The following is a 23,799-nucleotide window of genomic DNA, read 5'->3' as shown; positions in this document are numbered from 1 at the left end:
AAAAAAAAAAAAAAAGAAGAAAGAAAAGAAAAGAATAATGTTTTGTTTAACACAACAAAACATGTGATCAATATAAAACAAATAATTAAAGAGATATTTACATCCTTTTCTCATACTATATCTTTGAAGCTGGAATGTGTATTTTGCCGCCCAGCACATCTCAACTTGTATTAGCTGCATTTCAAGTGTTCAGTAGTCACATGTGGCTGGGGCTATTCTACTGGACGATGTATCCTTTCATAATCTCCTTTTTCCCATCTCTCAATTCTGGCTTTTTTTAGAAGATTTTATTTATTTATTCATGAGAGAATAAACACAGAGAGAGAGAGGGAGGCAGAGACACAGGCAGAGGGAGAAGCAGTCTCTGTGCAGGGAGCCCGATGTGGGACTCAATCCCGGGTCTCCAGGATCATTCCCTGGGCCAAAGGTGGTGCTAAACCACTGAACCACCCTGGCTGCCCACAGTTCTGGCTTTCTAATGTTCATTCCTATCTTCACTATTTTCTCTTAATGGATCTGTTTATTTTCCGTTTCTTTGGTGTTAAAGAGCCAGGCTTCTTTTCTAAGTGCCAGGTATCCTTCTTTGGTCAGGTAAAAAATTCTCTTCTAGCTACTATTTGAAATCAGTTAGTGTTCCTTATACCATGCCTTTCTTTCTCTGTGAATATTCAGCTCTTTTGAACTGAGTTTTCCATCTCATGTTACTTATGTGTCTGTCTCTTCTACTTAATTTTGTTCAACTTATGGACAAAGATAATGTTTTATTCATTTTTCTGATCCCAGCCACCTAGCACAGTTTCTGGCCCCCAGTAGAAATTTGACAAATTTTTAGTAATTGAACAAGTAAATCAGTTTTTTCCTGGATATCCCCCCATCTCCTTCTTCTTCAACAGTGATTTTTCTCTGTAATGATAGTTTTTGTTAAGGAGCTATACTGTGGCACATAAAGACCTCCCTTGTTATTTGTGGTTTTAATTATTTGCAGGAAAATAAATAGCCAGAATGTTAATCCATATTCCATAGTAGTTTCCAGAAGCCCTTTCTTTAGTCACTTTTTAGGGTTATCTGATTTCACCTATGTTGGGAAAGCCTTCGGAGTCTATTAGGCTTTGCTCTTTACCTGCCTACTCGATTCCTGATGTTTCTCCCAGGTTCATTTTCATATCCTTCTTGCCTTCATACCTGCCTGGACTCTGGATATACTCTGTCCAGACTTTCCCTTCACTCTGAGGTTCTTATGCAATCTCAGCCCCAGTTGACCTGAAGGTGGGAATTCCCTAAGAGCAACTTAATGCAAAACCACAAAGTCATAGAACCCTGAAGTTAGAAATGATCTAAGAGATTCACTTCCAGGGGTCTTTACACTTTTTTAAATGGCTGATTTTTTTTTAAAACAAAGCTTTAGGCACAACTCTATATATATAACTTGTGAAAATGGAGTTGCTTTAATGAAATACAGCTAATGGTTCCAAGAGTTAGTTTGGGGTTCCACAGGACATGGTTTGAGAACCAGTAATCTGGTTCAACTCCTTCACAGTACAAAAGAGTAAACAAAGACCTAGAGAAGTGAAACAACTTGCCAAATCCACACAGCAAGCTAGTGACAGGATCTGGACTAGAACCCAGGTTTTCTTTCCAGGTCAGTGTGCTTTGAACCACAATTTACGGTTTGGAGCTTCATTTCCCAAGGGGAGAAAACAGTAACAATGAGTCTTTTATTTTACTCTCCTTGATGAGATCTGACAGAGTCCACCTCTTCTTCTCCTCTAGTAAGTCAGGCTGGCCCCCTCTTGTTATTGTTTTTCTCTAGAACCCAGGCTGGGGCTTGCCTTAGCCTTTGTTCTGTTCCCAGTTTTTGTAGTGCCAAGAAGGATAGAGAGAGAGCGGATTCAGGCAGGTCATGGTGGCACAGATGTTTCCTGTCCCTTGGCTAGTCTGGCTGTGTCTTTCAGAGGCAGCTGAATGCCACGGCCAGGTGTGTCTTTCAGGGCCTTCCAAGCCCTTGGAGGTGGTAGGTGTTTATAACCGCAATTTCCTCACTAGTGTCTGTTTTTCACAGGCCTCTAGCCACTACCTGAGGGAATACATCTAAACTTCTGCTTTGGGAGTCATCAATCATTCAAAGCTCTCTGGATCTGGCCATAATTTACCTCTGTATTTTTATTTTCTAGTGTCCCCTTCATGCATCCTACATTTTCTCCCGGAGTTCTGTGTTTTCTTCCCTTCCTCCTCACCTTCACCTTGATCTTGTAAGATCAGGCTTAAATGCCACCTTCTTTAAGAAGCAATTTCCAACCTTATACAACCTCCCTCTGTTGTAGTTTTATAACTTTGTAGCTACATCTCCCATCATTCCCTGCCTCAGGGACTTTGTACAGCAACTTTGTACATACCATGTTGTTTCTCACTTCTGTGGCTTTGCTTATACTCTTCATTTGCCCACAATTCCCTGCCCTAAGTTTTTACTTCACTTTTGCTTGGCTAACTCCTATTTAGGATGAGCACAGGCATCACTTTTTTCAGCATGGCTTCCTTGACACCTCCAGGCTGAGTTAGGCTACTTCCATAATAGAATATACCTGTCTCTACCTTTGTACTTAAGCAGTATATTTTATCTCTTTGTATCTGACTCTCACACTAGACAGTGTTCCAAAGAGATATCTATGTCTTTTATTTTCTATTTCTAGCATCTAGCAACATCTCACTAATAGTAGATGCTTAATAAACACTGTGGGATCAATGAATAAATAATTTTTATACTGTTTTAATACGCTTATACTATTATAGTATCTACATTTTTAAAAACACTTTTTGTCTACCACTAGACAAGTTATGTGACAGCAGGGACAGGGTTTGAGTCTTTGAGTCTTACTCACCTTTTTGTCTCTCACAGGGCCTTATTCATTATAGGTATATCAGCTAGGGTTTTCCAGAGAAACAGAACCAATAGGAGATATATAGATATTTAGATTTATTTTAAGGAATTGTATCAAATGTAACTTAAGGAATTTTAAGGAACTCAGGCAAGAATTGATACTGTAGACTTGAGTCTGAAATCTGTAAGGCAGGCCATCAGGCTGGCAACTCAGGCAGGATTTCTATGTTAATCTTGAGCAGAATTCCTTCTCTGAGAAACCTCAGTGTTTGCTTTTAAGAACTTATACTGATTGGATGAGGCCCACAAACAATTATCAAGGATAATCTCTGTTACCTAAAATCAACTGGTTGTGAATATTAATCACATCTACAAATTACCTTCACAGCAACATCTATGCTAGCATTCAACAAAATAATAGGGGACCATAATCTAGCCACAAATTTTTTTTTTTTTAGCCACAAAATTTAATCGTCACAGTAAGTGAGCAATGTTTGCTGAATTGATGTATGCTTTTGAGCTTCTATCTGAAGCTCAGAAAAAAGAGTAATCTTCTGTTTCCAGCAGTAATTTGAGCTCACTAATCTGAAAATTCTCCATCCACTAAACTCCTAACAGCTCTAAATAAAAAACAGTAACATTCTTTAAAATATACAATTAAATTTGCAAGAAAGCAAGAGGCTCTCTGGAGGCTAAAAAAGGAGATAGACTGAGTAGTAAGTCTATAAGATGATGTCATATCAGGCCTCTTGGGATATCTATCTTGGTAACCTTAGGACTTAGATTTTAATACCCACACAAGAACAGGAGATGTGAATCTTCATGAGACACATTAACACTGAGACCTACAAGTGAGCCTTGGACCTTCAGTAAAATGATGGATTAGAAAAAAAAATCTCCTTAACATATGGACACAATAAAGTTGTCTATCTCAGCCTATGCTCTGATATAAAAGAAAAAAAAAAGGAGTCTCTCTCTGACAACTCAAAACTATAGTCTTTCTTAAATTGGGTTTGGAGTTTGGATCTATACTACCTGTGTAGTCTGAGGTCCTACAAGTTGATGAATTAACAAAAAAATATTTCCAAACAACAATTCTGGGTGTCTAGCAGAAGAAAACATGAAGTTTCTCAAGATGATATAAGATCTAACATTATAAGATGAAAAAGGTCTATACCGTTAATATATTTAAAATTAGTAAGAACAAAAAATAATTTAAAACCGAATATTAGGCAGGACGCCTGGGGGCTCAGCGGTTGAGTGTCTGCCTTAGGCTCAGGATGTGATCCCGGGTAGGGGGATCGAGTCCCACATCAGGCTTCTCCATCTTTCTTTTTTTTTTTTTTCTTCTCCATCTTTCTATGTCTCTTTCTCTCTCTCTCTCTGTGTCTCTCATGAATAAATAAATAAATAAATAAACCTTTAAAAAAAACATGGCATAAGGCATATATGACAAACAGAAATAGAAAAAACATAAACATAATCATCAAAATTAAAAACATAATGTACTATTTAAACAGGAGATTCAATATTGCTAAAGAAAATATTGGTGAATTGGAAGTTCAGTCAGGAATTATCCATGATGCCTCTCACAGAAACAAAGAGAAGAAAAAATATGAAAGCAAAGTTAGGAGACAAGGAGAATAGAATGAGAATATATGTTTAATAATAGTTCTAGAAGGAGAGAATAGAGAGAATGGAAAGAGGCAATATTCAGAAGTAATGCTTGATATTTTTTCAAAAATAATGAAAAATCTCAATTAGGTCTTTGAATTCCAAAGGATAAACAAAGCTACTTCTAGACATATTTTAGTGAAACTGCATAACTGCAAAGACAAAAGTAGATCTAAAGAGCATCCAAAGATAGAAGAGATAACCCACTAGAAATCACAAACTGAAAACAGTGACAAAATAAACAAGGAAATGATTTCCTCAAAAGCTGAGAGGAGGAAAAAAGTTCACTTAATCTAGAATTTTCCAGCTAGTTAAGCCTTAATTTGAGAATAAGAGTAAAATGGAGATAATTTTAGACAGATAAAGACATCAAGTTTACATCTCAGAGACCATTTCTAAAAGGAGTACTAAAAATGGATAATCTCCAGGAAGCAGAAAATTGAATCTAAAAGGAAGCAGTAACATGAAAAAAGTAATAGTGAGGACAGAGATGGTAAACATATGAGTAAATAGAAAACAAAACAACAGAAAAACTCGACTGTATGGAATAACAACAAAAATAATGACCAATTTAAGGAGTATGAAAACAAAGTGAAATTGAAATATTGGGCAATAGTAATAAGTGACATGGTAGGGGAGTAAAGAGAAAAGAGGAGTGATCAGTCTTAAAGCACACTAAAATTTGAGAGGATAGTAGAGCTACTGATTAAATTTATACTTGAAAAGTAAAGTATACAGGTTAAAATAAGAGTTAAGTGGAACTGCACAAAGATTAGAAATAAGATGTGTAATTGCCAGACTATTAAAGTGAAAAGACTTGTACCAGGAGCCCCATACAAGAAAGAGTAACTCTGCATACTTTCTAATAGTAAACATCCAGAGTAACCTAAGTGTCCATCATTGGGAGAAAAGTTAAAATAAGTTTGATATATTCAAACAATGAAAATTAATGAACCAGAGTTTTATATATTGCCATAAATACACATAAAAATTACAACATTGAGTGGGAAATGGCAGCTTACAGGCAGGTAGATAGTGAATAATACCACTTTTTTACAGCCCCCAAACAAGTAAAAGAGTACTACATATCGTTTATCAATACACACATGTAGGGGCCCCTGGGTGGATCAGGTAGTTAAGCATCTGCCTTTGGCTCAAGTCATGATCCCCAGGGTCCTGGGACAGAGCCCTGCAGCAGGCTCCCTGCTCAGTGAGGAGCTGCTTCTCCCTCTTCCCCTTCTTGTGCTCTCTCTCTTTCTCTCTGTCAAATAAAGTCTTTAGAAAAATACACACATATAGTAAAACTATATAAATCTGTATATGGAAATAATAAACACGAATTCAGAATAGTTATCCCGGGGGAGGAGAAGTAGGGGAATGAAACTGAGTAGGAATGTGCAAGAAATTTTAATAGCGAATCTTACATTTCTTTTTTAAAAAAATTCTGAGGAAAATGTAGAAAAATGTTAAGATTTGACAAAGCTCGGTAGTGGGATAAACACGTATTTGTTAGAGCATTCTTTAAATATTTTTGTGTGCTTGAACTCTTCATTTAGCAGATTACTTAAATTTGGAGAAATGTGCATAGCTTTTAGAAAAGTGTATAGTTATGTGTATAACTAATTCTAATTAATTAAGTTCATTTTTTCATAGTAAGGCATGATATAAAGTGATGGCAGAAATTTAGACAGATACCACTGCACCTGATTAAAATGTATAACTTTAAAGAAATAAACAGACTTGCATTTTTCCAAAATCATGTTTTCTCCAAGTGGTAATTTGCCAAGAGAAAATAATGTTGAATGTACGATCTCAGATTTGTCCAACTTCCAATATTTGCTGCTTAATTCAGGTTTGATCTGACCAATCCAGAAGATTTCATCATGTTCTAGTCATCATGCCCTTATGCCCTTATAACATAAACTGGAATATATTCAAAGAAGAGGCTTCAGGTTGAGGTTGTTTGAGAGAATAGCGGCCATGTAGCTTGGAGAGGTGAAGTCTCAAGGAGGTCTGTTCACTGTCCCCGACGAGGCAGACATTACAAGAAAGGAACAGACTGGTTTTATGTGGGCAGAGCCAAAACTAAACAGCAAACTCCAAGATATGGCTCAGTTTAAAAATCAACTGACAGAAAATGAAAACAACAAAACAGAAAAATAGTAATTTTTCTCAGGACCCCTTATTATGAACATTGTAGAGTAGATTCGTACATTGATGTGGGAAGTGGGATTTGATGACCTAGTTTTAAGCTTCCTACACATGAATGATAGACAGACTATTAAGTCTTAAGCCATTAAAGTGAACATAGTCACATACCAGAATTGTTGACACAAAGGGGAAAACTACTCTTGGCTTCAGGATGTCAGCTTTATTTTAGGAAAGTCTCCAAAGTACAGAATCTGGAATCTGGGAAATAAACAACATTCAAGTAGAAATCTCCCTTCAAGGCAGTACTATTAAGGTGTCTGTTTCATCATTCCCCAAATTCCAAATTATTGGACTCACAGGTCTTTAGAGGCCTCTCCCCTGGTCACTGACAAACCAGGAAGCAAGGAACTGGCTCCATTTTACCTTTCAAGCCTATCCTAATGGTCCTTTACTCTGACATATGCATATCCTGTATTATACCATAACCTGCTAACCATCACTTAGCAGGTTTTGTGAATTACACTTTCATGCTGTAATACTTTTAAGCTGTTTCTCTACTTGAAATGTCTTTTCTGCATCACACATTGAAATCCTACTAACTGTTTAACTCCTGTGCTGTTAGAACCTGAAAATTCCTTTAGAAGCCATGTTATTAAATTTCCACATTTTACATAAGAAGAAAATGTAATTCATATAAATTTCTAAACTACACGAAATTTCTCCCACATCATACTATAATCAGAATTTATCACTCCCTTTTCTGTACTATAACACAAAAAGAAAATCATGTTGAATGTTTGGGACTTTATTTGTTCTAAATCAATACCTTTGAAAGTTAAGTATCTTGACTCTAAAAGAGCACAAGGAATTTTTTTGTTATAAAATACACATAACATAAAATTTACTATCTTAATCATTTTTAAGTGTATAGTTCAGGAGTGTTAAATATATTCACATTGTTGATCAACCAATCTCCAGAACTCTTATCTTGTAAAATTGAATATCTATATCCATCAAACAACAAATCCCCAATGAGCACGAGGAATTTTTAAAAAAGATTTTATACTTACTTATTTGAGAGAGAAAGAGAGAGAGTGTATGAGTGCAGAAGCTGGGGCAGAGGCAGATGAAGAGGGAGAAGTAGACGCCCCACTGAGCAGGGAGCCTAATGTGGAGCTCGATCTCAGGACCCTGGGATCATGACCTGAGCTGAAGGCAGATGTTTAACTGACTGAGCCACCCAGGCACCCCAAGTACAAGGAATTTTTTTTTAATTTTTTATTTATTTATGATAGTCACAGAGAGAGAGAGAGGCAGAGACACAGGCAGAGGGAGAAGCAGGCTCCATGCACCGGGAGCCCGACGTGGGATTCGATCCGGGGTCTCCAGGATCGCGCCCTGGGCCAAAGGCAGGCGCTAAACCGCTGCGCCACCCAGGGATCCCTGTTTTTTTTTTGTTTTTTTTTTTTAATTTTTTTATTGTACAAGGAATTTTAAGTTGATGTTTTATCCTGTAAGGTGTGATGAAAGAAATAAAGTATATATGTCATAACTAAAAGGAAACTGAAAACTTTAATTTTAAGAATTGGAGAATTATGTAGAAGCCTAATGAAGAAAATATTTTTTTCTTAAAATCTGCTATGGAAAAAAAGAAGAGAATTAATATTTATAATGGTTGATTATTAGTGAGAAAGTTACCAAATTGTATCTAAAGGTGTTGGTTGTCTTTACTATTTTGGGGGGTTTATTTTGTTGTTGTTGTTTTTAAGATTTTATTTATTCACTTGAGAGAGAGACCATAAGCTGGGAGGAGAGGGAGAAGCAGACTCCCCATTGAGCAAAAGGCTCCCCGACAAAGGGCTTGATCCCAGGACCCTGAGATCATGAACTGAACCCAAGACAGACACTTAACTGACTGAGCCGCCTAGGCAATACTCTCTTTACTATTTTGTATAAGTATCTATTTTTAAAGCTATATTTTTATTACAAAAGTCATACTTGCTAGGAAGCCATTTTAAAATAATAATAGACATTTGTATGCTCAGTTGTTTTTATTACAAAATTGTATTTATTCAAAAGTAAAAGTTTTAAAAGCATGCATAAAAGTGAGTATCTTAGGGGCACCTGGGTGGCTCAGTCAGTTAAGTGTCTATCTTCAGCTCAGGTCATGAACCCAGGGTCCTGGGGTTGAGCCCCACATGGAGCCCCAAATTAAACCTCATATTGTGCTCTGCATCAAGTTCCCGCTCATGGGGGAGTCTGTTTTTCCCTCTTCCTCTGCCCCTTTCCCCAGCTCATGCTTTCTCTCTCTCTCGTAAATAAATAAAATCTGTTTTTTAAAAAGTGAGTATCTTAGAAAACTATTAGTAAATTGTTAGATTTTCAAAAGTGAATACTCTTAAAAATTTTTTTGGATAATTTCATATTTTAGAAGTCAAGTGGAGTGATTAATAAGATCTGCTCTGGAATCATGGTCATAAGCCCTGAATCTACCACTCAGCAGTTGTATGACTGGAACAAATCATTATTTCTTTGCCTTAGTTATCTGTTAGATTGGGAGACAATATTATCTACCTTATATGATTGATGTGAGAATTGATTCAATAAGATGTGTAAAATCAGCATAGTAACTAGTGCTAAGTACTTAATACATATTAGCTATTATTAATTTTGCAGTAGTTAATTTAATTCTGGTGCTTGGACTCTGCAATAAATAATCTGCTCTACTGCTGTAATTTCTATTCTTTGTGCCAGAGCTTGGTGAGGTCTATAGTCTTTCCTTTCTCTACCCCCACCCAGTGCTTTCCATGTTGTTGGACAAATAGTGGGTACTTAATCTAATAAATCTTTATTGGATAATTGTTGATAATATTTTTAAAGGTTTATAGAACGTATTTCATTATAATAGCACTCCATAGTAAACTCCTTTTCAAAGAAATATATTCAATGCTAAGTAAAAATGAACTGAGTTTTCAATCAGTTTGGGTTGATTTTTAAAACTACTCTTTTGAGCTTATTAAATGTGAGGAGCATTTCAATGGATCATGAGAGGGGGCTGAAAGAATGGACAAATTCATTGAGGAGAAGAGAGCCAGAACAGCACCATATATCTTTGCATTTTTATACCAAGGCATGAGCTTCTTTCTGGACAAAATTTGGTGTAACAAGAGGAGCACTGGATTAAGAAGAGATGAGCATTCCCATAAGGTCCTTGTGTACATTGGTGATACAGTAGTGAGTATAGCTGTCTTCCATGGGGTTCTCACCGCATGACCTTGGGCCATTTTTCCTCTTTAAGCCTCAGTTTCTTTGCCTATAAAAATGAGAGAATACCATCTAAGATCCATTTCTTCAGTCAGAATATGCATGGTTCCATGTTGCTAAACTTGGGTGCATCTGGGAACATGTGACATATCTCTTCCAGGACAGTGCCAGTTATTCTCCTATCCTGCCAAAATTCAATTGTTAATACCTATTCTGGTGAGTAATATCTCCTCCAGAATTTGTGCCAGTTGGAAAATTGTAGAATGGAATGTGCCACCTGGGTTTGGATTTGGAAATCCAAAGTATTGTTGCCTTAAGGTATAAGGATGTTTCTACTGAGCCATGGTGGTGAGGAGGCTGCTAATACTAGCCATGGCAGTTTTCACTTGGACTAGGAAATGAAGGTTAAATCTCCTGTGCTAATAATAACAGAATGAAGAGAGCTCTTTTCTAACTGCCTTCCAGCAATTTGCTGTATGAACTGTAATGCAGTATCACAAACAGAATCAATGTATCCGTAAAGTGTTAAAAATAAATAAAACTTATGCTTCTGAATGCATAGCTTTTATTCTTTATCATATTTGATTTCAAAAGCACTCTGAATAGATTTCAAGTCCTCAGTTTCTACCCTGTAATGTCACTTAGGGATCTCTGTTCAATTCCAATGTTCCTTGATTTTGCGAGTTGCCTTTCTTTCTCTAAAGGGGCAGCATGGTGGAATGGAAAGGCAACAAATTTTACCTCTAAGTAGGTATTTGACCTTGAGTTAAAGTATTTCCCCTCCCTGGGCCTCTGCTTCCTTGTAAATAAAAGGCCTCTAAGCAAAATTTTCCCTCTCAGAAGGCTGAGGAATTATGTCATTAAAGTCTCATATAAGAGTAAAGTTATATAAACACTTTAATAGCTAGTATGTTGATTTGTATCTAAAATAGATCATTAAGACAGAGGATAGTCTCATCAAAAATGGAGTAAATGACCATATTTCTGTCTATAATTATAAATGCCTGATCAACATTCAAATAAAGAATCCATTTTGTTGAAATGCTCTCCATTTCAAAGGACCCACACAAGCACATTATTTAACCCAATGATTTTTACATAGAAAGGGGGAAGAAAAATACTTACAATGTGTGAATGCGTGCTGTGCTAGATACTTTACATATTTATATTCATTCAACAAATATTATCTGGCACATAACATGCACCAGGTATTATAATAGAGCTGGGAGTGGGATTGATACAGTAGTTACCATGACAGCAAGGTCACTGTTGTCATATAACTTACATTTTGATCAGAGAGATGGATAATAAACAAACAGTCAAGGAATTTTTAAAAATATTTATTCATTTATTAGAAAGACAGTAGGGGGAGGGGCAGAGGGAGAGAATCCTCAAGCAAGCTCTCCGCTGAGCAGAGCTCAAGTCACGGAGCTTGATCCCACAACCCATGAGATCTTGACCTGAGCCAAAACCAAATGTTGGACACTCAACTGACTGAGCCACCTAGGTGCCCCTCAAGGAAATTTTTAAGTAAAGATAATGTCTTTGAAGATTATAGAAAGAATGACTGGGAGGGGATAGGACTACCTGAGCTCAGGTAGTCTGGAAAAACATAATACAGGTGATGTATAAGCTGTGTAAGACATATAAGATGGTAAGATGCAGCAGAATTTGCAAATGTCTAGAGGAAAGATATACCCTGCAACAAGTACAAAAGCCCAAAAGAGATGGTAAATTTATCATGTTTGAGGAATACATTAAAGACAGGGTCGTTTAAATCTAACAAATTTTAGAAATGCATATTATCTTTATCCTATAGATAAAGTTACAGAGAAATAAAGAGCCCAAGTTCAAGTAGTAAATTGAGGATCTGAGACTTAAGCGCAGGTTAATCTGGCTCTTAAAATCCACGCTCTTTCCACTGAGCCCTACCATTGGGCAACTCATTGAAATGCAGCCCATCTGAAGTCTAGATCAAGGTGGCAGCTTATTCAGTAAGAACCTCTTCCCAGCCTCTAGAACAGTGAGAAATAAATGTCTATTGTTTAAGCCCCTAGTCTATGGAATTTTGCTTTAGCAGCCTGAGGAGATAGATATCTGTATCTATATATCTATATCTACATATAGATAACATAAATAGGTAATAAATGCATAGATAATAGGTAATATATATTTCTGCCTTATATCTATACTTCTATCTGTAGATCGTTAGAGAGTATAGAAAGAGATAAGTAAATAGGTAGATAAAGAGAGAAAGATTTGGGACGCCTGGGTGGCTCAGCGGTTGGGCACCTGCTTTCAGCTCAGGTCGTGATCCCAGGATCCGGGATCCAGTCCCGCATTGGGCTCCCTGCATGGAGCCTGCTTCTCTCTCTGCCTATATCTCTACCTCTCTCTCTCAATCTGTGTCTCTCATGAATAAATAAATAAATCTTTTTAAAAAAAGAGAGAAAGATTTATTATAAAGAGTTCACTCACATAGTTATAGAGACTGAGAAGTCCCAAGATCTGTCAGCAAACTGGATACCCTTGAGAGGTGATGGTATCATTTCAGTCCCAGTCTGAAGGCCTAAGCACTAGAACGCTGATGATGTAAAGCTAGCTGATGGACTCAATCTGAGTCCAAAGGCAGAAGACTGATGCCCTAGTCAAAGACAGGCGGAGAGAGTGAATTCTTTCTTACACCATCCTTTTTTTCCTATTCAGGCCTTCAATGGATCAGATTAGGTACACTTACACTGGGGAGGGCAATCTGCTTTACTCAGTTCTGACTCAAATGTTAATGTCATCCAGAAACGCCTTCACAGACACACCCAGAATAATGTTTAGCCAAATATCTGGACATCTGTGGCCCTGTCAAGTTGACACATAAAATTAACTATCCCAAGTATGCTTTGGTTAAGGCAGAGGTGTGTGTGAGAGTGAGTAGTTGGGAAGTAGGGAGGAAATATAAGATATTATGCACCTTCAGAAGGCTTTGATACAGTAGGAAAAGGCATACATAGATGAAAAATCAGTGGATTATACTAAGCTGTGTCTCTCTAAAGTGACAAGTAAATAAGTTTCAGACTAAGCTTTCAGAGGAAAAAGAAACTACCGTAGGAGAGGAAGACAAATTTCATAAAGGAGGCAGAACTTGTTTTGACCTTTGAAGAATGAGGAGAGGTGATTTCTTTTTTTAAACAATAATTTTCAAGTGATCTTTAATAAGTTTTAGGATACATGCAAAGATAATTCATAATATTTATACCAGAAAAGAAAATAGGAAACTGTCTATCCAATTTTATTGAGGCCAGAATAATTTTAGCAATAATTTGGCTAAGAGCAAAGGGAAAATTTACAAATTTAGATTTACTTACTAAATTTACTTACAAATTTAGATGCAATTATTCTCTGTAACATATTGATTCATGGAATCAATTAGGTATCAAAAAGACATTATATAATAAAGTAAGACTTACTTCTGGATCCACTTGATCTTAGCCAAAAGGCTGAGAAACAATTACTTTCTCGGATCCAAAGGTTGGGAAAAAAAAAGAAATAATACAAGTTCCACAAACACTCTTTCTCCCCAAATAATTCTGTGAAGCCAGCATTATTACTTTGATACCAAACCAAAGCCACAAACAAAAGTCCCCAGTAAATATAGATGCAACAATACTTAATAGCATTTTAGCAAATTGGATTCCATAATATATAAAGAGGATCATGTATGATAACTCAATGGAGTTCATCTGAGGAACACAAAGTTCATATAACATTTGAATATCTATCAATGTAATTCACCACAGCAGCAAATGTAATAAGAAAAAATATGATCTCAATAGATGCATAAAAATCCTTTGAGATTACCGTGTGTGTGTGTGTGTGTATGTGTGTGTGTTAAGAACTCTCAGTAGATTTCAGGGTGGTTGGTTGGCTCAGTTCGCTAAGTGTCTGCCTTCTGCTCAGGTCATGATTCCAGGATCCTGGGATTGAGTCCTGCATGGGGCTCTCTGCTCAGTGGGGAGTCTGCTTCTCCATCTACTTCTGCCCCTCCTCCCTGCTTGTGCTCATCTTGTGAACATCTGCCTTTGGCTCTCTCACTTTCTGTCTCTCAAATAAATAAAATCTTTTTTTTTTAGATTTATTTATTTATTTGACAGAGAGAGAAAGAGAGATCACAAGCAGAGGGAGTGGAAGGCAGAGGAAAAGAGAGAAGTAGGTTCCCTGCTGAGCAGGGAGCCCAATGTGAGCTTCGATCCCAGGACCCTGAGATCATGACCCAAGCCAAGGCAAATGCTTAACCAACTGAGCCACCCAGGCACCCCTCAGATAAATAAAATCCTTTTTTTTTTTTTTTTTTTTTTTTAATGATAGTCACAGAGAGAGAGAGAGAGGCAGAGACACAGGCAGAGGGAGAAGCAGGCTCCATGCAGGGAGCCCGACATGGGATTCGATCCTGGGTCTCCAGGATCGCGCCCTGGGCCAAAGGCAGGTGCCAAACCATTGCGCCACCCAGGGATCTCAGATAAATAAAATCTTAAAAAAAAAAAAAAAAAAAACTCTTAGCAGATTTCAAGTATACAATACAGTATTGTTACATGATATACATTATATCTCTAAAACTCATTCATCTTGCCTAACTGAAACTTTGGAATCTTTAACCAACATCTCATTTCTCCCTCCTAAGCCCCTGGCAGCACCCTTCTACTCTCTGCTTCTGAGTTTGACTATTTTATATTATGCATGTAAGTGAGATCATGCAGTATTTATCTGTGTCTGGCTTATTTTACTCAGCATAATGTCCTCCAGGTTCATCCATGTTGCAAATGGTAGGATTACCTTTTTAATGGCTGAATAATATTCCATTATATGTATACATCACATTTCCTTTGTCCATTTGTCCACCAGTGGACATTTAGGTTGTTTCCATATCATGGATCTTGTAAGAAAGAGGTAATTTTTTTCCTTTTTTTTTTAAAAAAAGATTTTATAATAAATAAAATCTTATTTATCTCTCAGATAAATATATCTGAGAGAGACAGAGTGGCAAGCGAGGGGAGGAACAGTGGGAGAGGGAGAGAATCCCAAGCAGACTCTGCACTGAGTACAGAGCCCAACACAGCTCAATCTTATGACCCTGAGACCATGACCTAACAGGAAACCAAGAGTCAGACACTCAGCCAACTGAGCTACCTAGGCGCCCCAAAAGAGGTGATTTCTAAGTGGACCGAAGCACAGAGGCAATAGTTTGATGAGAGGTAGTTGAGAAACAGTGTCTTAATGATAGATTGATGTAATAGTACCATTCAGTGTTTGGATGGTGGTAGGACAGGGCTCCTACATATGCTTGTGCAGGTTTTTCACTATACAGGGGTATTTGAATAAGGAAACTAGTGGGGGATGAAACTCAGCTCCACTTTCTTTTTGTCAAGTTAAGTACCCTAGTACAGGAGTGTATCCACCTGGAAGAAGGAGTATCTTTTTTAAAAAATATTTTATTTATTTATTCATGAGAGACACAGAGAGAGGCAGAGACACCGGCAGAGGTAGAAGCAGGCTCCATGCAGGGAGCCCGACATGGGACTCGATCCAGGGTCTCCAGGATCACACCCTGGGCTGAAGGCGGCGCTAAACCGCTGAGCCACCGGGCCGCCCAGGAGTATCTTTTTATAATTCATGCAAAAAGTCTGGAGCTGTCTTGAAGGATGGAAATAGATGAATTTGAAATAGAAGGGTGGGGCCAGATTATAGAGAACATTCCTTTGTATCCAGTTTGCTAAAAAGGGATGGAAATATGCAGCTTTGATGGTAGTAGTAATTGTGATTATGATTTGTGACCCTATGCTGGAGTTAAACCTAGAGATTTGTCAATGCTAGGAATCATGTTCATCTAGCATGAAATAAATCAATATCTTTTAAAAAATTATATTTGCTTAATGTTTATCTAAAGTAAACTTCATACTGACCCATTTTGCTCCAAAATCAAATCAGCCTGATTTAATTTTATAAGCCAGTCATGGAAAGAGAATCTGTCCCATGACTCTAAAGCATTCTGTTCTGTAGCTCCACTATAATTACAGACAAATGCATCTAATCTTCCCATCATGTGTTCTGAGTTACAGGATTCTCTTTTTTCTTCTGCATTTGATAATGTTGTTATCTTGTTATACTGCATCATTTAATTATTCCCCAAAATAGAGATCTTCAGAAAATCTGCTCAGAAAAAGTGATTTGGTGTTCCCAAATCAAGTCACAACCAGGGTGCTTACACAGAAATTAGTCGTTTTCAGAGCTTTGAGATTGCTGTTTTCCTTAAGGGGTCTCATCCACCACCTAAGGCTGCTGCAGTCTTCCCACAGATAACTTGAGGAACTTACATATGTAACTCCAGAGAAATTCACTATGTAGGTATCCTCAGAGACCTACAAGCCCAGGATTCTTTCACAACGAGCATTGCTAAACTCTCTGATATTAACCTCCAAATGTCTAGCTATATTCAATTTAATAACTCCATAAACACTTCCTGAGCATCCAGTATGTGTCAAATACTAGGACAGTATTGCAAATGCAAAAAGGAATAGAGCACAGTCCCCACCTGAGGAAGTAAATAATTTCTAAATCTGATCATCAGAAGGACTGAAATTTAATTTTACTAGCCCTGCTACCTTTAATCAAGTCACTTAGTTTCTGAGCCTCATTTTCCTATAAAGCCAATAACATTGAGACAGCTTCCCTATAAGGCATGAAATAACATGAAATAAATAGATTATCTGGGATGAACGACAGTGAAGTCATTCAGTGTTGTCTTTCCCTCCCTCATAACCATCTGTCCCCTTTAGATCCTTACCTTTACAGACCAAAGAAATTATTTCAGTCTTTCCTAAAATCAGGGCCTTTACATTTTGTTTCATTTTTCCCTAGGCCATTTTTGCTTTCATTATGTCATTTGTTTTTAGATAAGTGGACCTAATATACTGGGTCAGAAATATGAAAGTACTATGACTTGTACAAGATGAGGTCAGAGTGGGGACGCCTGGGTGGCTCAGTGGGTGAACACCTCCCTTTGGCCCAGGGCATGATCTTGGAGTCCCGGGATCGAGTCCCATATTGGGCGAGCTCCCTGCATGGAGCCTGCTTCTTCCTCTGTCTGTGTCTCTACCTCACTCTCTCTGTGTCTCTCGTGAATAAATAAATTAAAAAAAAATCTTAAAAAAACAAAAAACAAACAAACAAACAAAAAGATGAGGTCAGAGTGTAAGAAAGCCTTACTGTTGGGTTTCCAGTAAACTTTCTTTCTTTCTCTCTTTTTTCAGATCATTTATTTATTTATTCATGAGAGACACAGAGAGGTGGAGACATAGGCAGAGTGATAAGCAGGGTTCCTGCAGCGGGGAGCCTGATGCAGGACTCCATCCCAGGACCCCAAGATCACACCCTGAGCCAAAGGCAGACACTCAACCACTGAGCCACCCAGGTGTCCCTCCAGTAAACTTTCTGATGATACCCAACATCTTTTAACCTTTCACTCTCGCTCTTTCAGTGGTTTGCCTGCGACATCGTACAGAACCGATGTCTTTTTTTTCCCCTGTCATTTCGGTTTCCTTCACCGGATTGTAGTCGAACACTCATGATCCTGTGATAAAATCATTTTCCCCGAATGTGTTTTCTTACACTTAGTCACATTAAAACTCCTCTGCCACTTTTCTGCCCACGTCCACATCTTCTTTCAGTTTATCCCTAATCAGCTTGGCATTTTAATCCCTGGAAGAGCTCAATGCCATCTGCATACTTGGCAGTTTCCCCTTGTACTCCCTTCCAGATCATTTATATGAATGTTAACTAAGACACCATGCAGCTTGCTTTCTATCTAAGAAGGACCTTAGTTGCAGAGCATTTGATTGAACAGCTTAATCACTGAATTCAGGGCACCTGGGTGGCTCAGTGGTTGAACATCTGCCTTTGGCTCAAGGCATGATCCTGGGGTCCTGGGATGGAGTCCTGCATCAGGCTCCCTGCAAGGAGCCTGCTTCTCCCTCTGCCTATGTTTCTGCCTCTTTCTCTGTGTCTCTTGTGAATAAATAAATAAAATCTTTTAAAAAAAATCACTGAATTCATATCAAGGAGTAGCCACATAACTTTTTATCCAGAAAAGTGTTCACTTATTCCTGTTGTTTGCTTCTTATTCCTAAACCAATTATCCATAACAGACATATCTCTCCACATATGGAAAGAAAGTTATATGGTTCGTGAATTAGAAAACAAGTCCGAATTTGAGTGAAGAATTCCTTTACCAATGTTAAGGCCCTACCTGACTATCTTAGGTCTCATTTATATCTCCAGAACATCTTTAGTAGGAGCCCTATACCACTTTCTATGACTTCATTATATCCTCTTAGTTAATATTTTTTTAAACATCTTTTTAAATAACTGTCATTTTCCAGCCAGCTTCAAAGTTCCTAGGCCTAATCAATCAAATGATTGAGTTGCCAGATGAGTGTTACGCAGTTTGTTCTGTACTGGTAAAACCACGTTCTGATATCTAGTTACTGCATCAGCTTCCCAAATGATCCCAAGGCCTGGTGTGGTCCCTCCAGTCTTTCCCACATTCCAGATAAGGTAGTCTCTCAGATTTTAGACACAACTGATTAAGTCACCTCCTGGCTTAATATTTTTGACAGCATTTTTGGAGACAATTGAGAAAATTTGAATATAGACTCAGTAAAGTTGTTAAAAGTATTTGCCAATTATTAAATAACAAATTAACTATTAAAAAGTCATTACCCTAAGATAGGCCAATTTGTAGATGAAAGTAGATTAGAAGTTACCACGGACTGGGGGCAGGGGTAGGTAGGTATGGGCAGTTCTTGCATAATGGCTACAGAGTTTCTATTTGGGAGGATGAAAAAATTTTGGAAATAGTGATGATGATTGCACAGCACTGTGAATGTATTTAATGGCACTGAATTTTATTTTATTTTTTTTTTAAATTTTAAAAAATTTTTATTTATTTATGATAGTCACAGAGAGAGAGAGAGAGAGAGAGGCAGAGACATAGGCAGAGGGAGAAGCAGGCTCCATGCACCAGGAGCCCGATGTGGGATTTGATCCCAGGTCTCCAGGATCGCGCCCTGGGCCAAAGGTAGGCGCCAAACCGCTGCGCCACCCAGGGATCCCCTGGCACTGAATTTTAGACTTAAAAATGGTTAAAGTGGCAAATTTTCTATATATTTTGTTACGTTAAAAAAACAAATCACCACCCAGTTAGAGGTAGTACTTAAAATTTTATAGAAGGAATGACATGATATTTGGGATTTGTTTTAAAATGCTCAGACACTTGGGGCAGCCTGGGTGGCTCAGAGGTTTAGCGCCGCCTTCAGCCCAGGGCATGATCCTGGAGACCTGGGCTCAAGTCCCACGTCACACTCCCTGCATGGAGCCTGCTTCTCCCTTTGCCTGTGTCTCTGCCTCTCTCTCTCTCTCTCTCTCTCAAATAAATAAAATCTTAAAAATAAAAAATATATTTAAAAAATAAAAATAAAATGCTCAGACAATAGTCTCAACAACAGTGACGGCGATAGATGGAAAAGATTGGCAAAATGTTGATAACTATTGAGGGTAGTTTTTTCATAATAAAAACATTTAAAAAAAATTTTGGAAGCTAGCCATTAAGTCCTAACTATTCAGCCTGACATCTGAACCCTTTGCCAGTTCAATGGTTCCATTTCTTGGGACCTGCAGCTCCCACTGCTCTGCCAACAGTGTCCTTCCCTGAAGTCAGGAGGTCTGCTGCTGTGCTCTGTGTTCAAGTAGCCCCTCTGCCTTTACACTCAGCCATTCAATTCAAGTCTGTTCCTCCTTCTCATGTGGCAAATTCCTACTCAACTCTTTAAGACTTAGCTCCCTCTCTGGAGCCTTCCCAGACTTCTGCAGGCAAAGAAAACTCCTTTGAGTTCCAAAAGTGCCTTGTTGGTACTCCTGTTACAGCTTATACCCTGTATTTACGTATATACTTCCTGTCTATATTTCTGTTCTCCACAAACCTGTGAGCTTCTTGAAAGTAGAGGGAACTTATTTTTCATCGTACATGTTTCTGTGCTGAATGAAACTTCTGTTGTTTTAGTTGTGTGCTTTAAATAATTTTTAAAGAAAGATTGAAAGTTGGGCATGTGAATACTAGTTATAAAGCTTAAGAGTTGAAAGGGACCTTAGCAATGACCCATTTTGGTAATGGATATCATTCTCCTGTTCTAGATGGTGCTTTCACTACTTGGGAACTGCTAATGCATTTATTACAGTTGCAGCACCTCCCACTGGATACTCAGTAAATTGTTGCTGAACTTACTGACAAATCACAGCCTTTCTTTCTAAAGATTGCAAAAAGCTAAATATCTAGCTTGAGGGACACAGACTTTCTAAAAGAAACAGTGAATTTTCACGCATAGTTAGTCAAAGTGGCAAATAAGCACCTGGGTCAGTGGGATTGGTGGCTATTCAGCAAGCTAAGTGAGTGCGTGAGCTGGGACCACAGCATGTCTGCAGTACACATCTTGCCAGTGGGTGGCGACAGGACCTCACAAACTTCAAGACCAGCCGGCCCAATTTTACCATAGGGTGGGAAATAGGAATCCTCTAGTATTTCTAGTGTGCTTTCTAACTTCTTGATGCCTAGAGATGCTTGACTGGAAGAACAAGCCAGTTAGACGGTGAGTGCCAGAAGCTAAGCACTGTATTAAAGATAAGTATCCAGACCAGTGCCAGGCATTTCCTAGGTGCTAGACTAGTGCCAGAGCTCTAAGAATGCTTGTTAGTGCTTTCATATTCTAGCTTGAGGTTTTTGATCCTTATACAAACCTCAGGCACCTAGGGAGGATTTACACTATAGACTGTTTTTAGGCCCTTTAGTTCCAGTGTGGATGGAGATTAAGAAAAGATTTTTGTGTAGGGAAGGACAGGGAAGAAAGAACATGACACCCTCAGGTGTTCACATATGAGAAGAGAGGAAGAGGCTGGGCCTTTAGAGACAGGCTCAATTCACTGAGTCCTGAAGGTGGCCCCTTCTGGTTTTCTACATTTGTCCAGCCAAAACTATCACTCCTGCCTTGGTGTCCATCAAAAGATGAATGGATAAAGAAGATGTGGTATATGTATACAATGGAATATTACTCAGCCATTAGAAATGACAAATACCCACCATTTGCTTTGACGTGGATGAAACTGGAGGGTATTATGGTGAGCGAAATAAGTCAATCAGAAAAGACAAACATATGGTCTCATTCATTTGGGGAATATAAAAATTAGTGAAAGGGAATAAAGGAGAAAGGAGAGAAAAATGAGTGAAAATATCAATGAGGGTGACAAAACATGAGAGACACCTAACTCTGGGAAACGAACAAGGGGTAGTGGAAAGGGAGGTGGGCGGGGGGTTGGGGTGACTGGCTGATGGGCACTGAGGGGGGCACTTGGCGGGATGAGCACTGGGTATGCTATATGTTGGCAAATTGAACTCCAATAAAAAAAAAATCACTCCTAACATCTCGAGTCAATAAGCAAGCCTTGATTGTGATCTAGGTAAGTACATAGCTCAGTGAAGGAGTTGGAAATTTATAGATATGATCATTATGTTTGTATAGGTCTTAGCTCAAATCATATAAGCTGTCAATAGGACATAATCATTATTTAAAATCATAAATGAAAAAAAAAAAAAATCATAAATGTTCTGGAAAATCCAGGGCTCACATATGGATGGATGGTCCTTACTCTGAGCATTATTACATAATCCAGTTGTCTGAGCTGAGAGTGGGAGAGGGATGTCCCAGGTTATTGGACAACTGAGTTTGAAAGTTGGTATCAGATGATAATACTATGAGCCAAATATCGTGAGCAGACAATAAATGGGATGAAAGTTCAGAAGAGGAAGAGGCCGTGTTGGCTGTAGTAATAGTAAAACAATAATAATACCTGGTACATAAATGTTTGTTGCATTTTGCTAATAGTACTTCATATTTGCATAGCATTTCAGAGTTTCCAAAACAATTTCATGTCAGTTATTCTCATGTGACTTTATTAAGTCTTCACAACAACATGTGAGTATGGTATTAATAAATGAGGTAAAATACATAAAATACTTGGAATATTGGCTAGTGCATAGTGAATGTTTGCTTCAGTATTACAATTATTATTAACCCTATTTTATACATGAAGAAACTGAGGCTCAGAGAGGCAATACTTGCCCAAAGTCACACAGCTGAAAAGTGGTAGAACTATGCCTGAACCCAACCCCACTAGCTCCTATTTCTAGACCTTTCTCCATTATCCTATGCATAAAACAGGGAAAATTTAAGTTAAGCTTGCCTAAGTTGGGCCAAGTTTTGAGGGAGCCTTAGCAGAGAAGTGCCTGAAATCCTTAGCCTCACAAGCCCTAGTTGGATAGGAATTGGTGAGCATATTCATTGCCTTGAATAAGAAGAGTTAAATCTAGAAGCCTCTACTCATTTTAGCAGTAAGGTGATATGGTTCCTTGACTGGCCCATCAAGGAAGCTGCAAGCCATTAAACCCACATAGATCCTCAGCTGCTAGGCTTGTTAAGAAAATGTTACAATAGAGGGAAATTGACAACACAGGCACCATAGATATTTTTAGTCTGTGCTTCAAGGATGTACATCTAAGGTTCTTTTTAAGATGGAGCAAAGAAGGTGAATTTAGGCTGATTTTACAACACTGCCAGTCAGAAAGTCCTACTCTGAGCCCAGTTTATGTAAGGAACTGTGGGGGTTGGGAGAAGGAGAAGGGAACTAAAGGAGGTGAAGTAACTTTCCCAAACTTTCAAATACTGAGAAGAATGGTATATTTTTCTTGGGGGTGGCATGGGGTAGGGGGCAGTGTTGCAATGTCAATAAAAGCTGTAACTGTGTTCCTTGCACCAACAATTCTGCAATAAATTGTTTATCCTTCTAATGTACAATATGGTAACTATAGTTAATAACACTGTATTGTATACTTGAAATTCTCTAAGAGAGTAGATCTTAAGCATTCTCACCACACACACACAAATGGTAACTATGTGAGGTGACAGATGTGCTAATTAACCTGAGTGTGGTAATCCCATTTCACAAAGTATAGGTAAATTAAGTCATCATAATGTACACTTTATTTTTTTTAAAGATTTTATTTATTTATTTATTCATGAGAGACACAGAGAGAGAGAGAGAGAGGCAGAGACACAGGCAGAGGGAGAAGCAGGCTCCATGCAGGGAGCTCCATGTGGGATTCGATCCTGGGAATCCAGGATCATGCCCCAGGCCAAAGGCAGGCACTACACCGCTGAGCCACCCAGGGATCCCCACAATGTACACTTTAAATACAAACAATTTTTTCAATTATATCTCAGTACAGCTGGAAAAAATATTTATCCTGTGAACACATTCTTTTTTTTCTAGGGATATATATATATAAAGATTTTATTTCTTTTTCATGAGAGACAGAGAGAGAGAGAGAGAGGCAGAGACATAGGCAGAGGGAGAAGCAGCCTCCATGCAGGGAGCCCGATGTGACATTCCGGGATCCAGGCATTCCAGGATCATGCCCTGAGCCAAAGACAGATGCCTAAACCCTGAGCCACCCAGGCGTCCCCCCTCCCCCCCAAAAAAAATATATATATTTTAAGATTTTATTTATTTATTTGAGACAGAGTGCACAAGCAGTGGGAGCAGCAGAGGGAAAGGGAGAAGCAGACTTCTCGCTGAGCAGGAAGCCTGATGTGGGTCTCAATCCCAGAGTCCTGGGGATCTCTCACATCATCTCTCACATCTCTCACATCTCACATCTTCAACCTGAACCGAAGGCAGATGCT

At 38.3% G+C, this 23,799-nt stretch overlaps 2 protein-coding genes across 2 annotated transcripts in view; one reads left to right on the top strand and one right to left on the bottom strand.

The window, feature by feature from the left end:
• Positions 1-23,799, top strand: part of SYN2 (synapsin II) — a 200,635-nt gene that overhangs the window by 125,859 nt on the left and 50,977 nt on the right. The gene's annotated exons all lie outside the window — the stretch shown is intronic.
• TIMP4 (TIMP metallopeptidase inhibitor 4) overlaps positions 6,474-23,799 on the bottom strand; it is a 37,563-nt gene continuing 20,237 nt past the window's right edge. Inside the window, exon 4 of the mRNA XM_025449598.3 lies at positions 6,474-10,013. Coding sequence (XP_025305383.1) covers positions 9,994-10,013 — 20 coding nt within the window. The 3' untranslated portion in view covers positions 6,474-9,993. The remainder of the gene's footprint in view (positions 10,014-23,799) is intronic.

Source organism: Canis lupus, chromosome 20 (assembly GCF_003254725.2).
Source record: "Canis lupus dingo isolate Sandy chromosome 20, ASM325472v2, whole genome shotgun sequence".
Classification (NCBI taxonomy): Eukaryota; Metazoa; Chordata; class Mammalia; order Carnivora; family Canidae; genus Canis; species Canis lupus.
The sequence above is the reverse complement of the archived record's forward strand: the minus strand, read 5'-3'. Positions and strand labels throughout refer to the sequence as shown.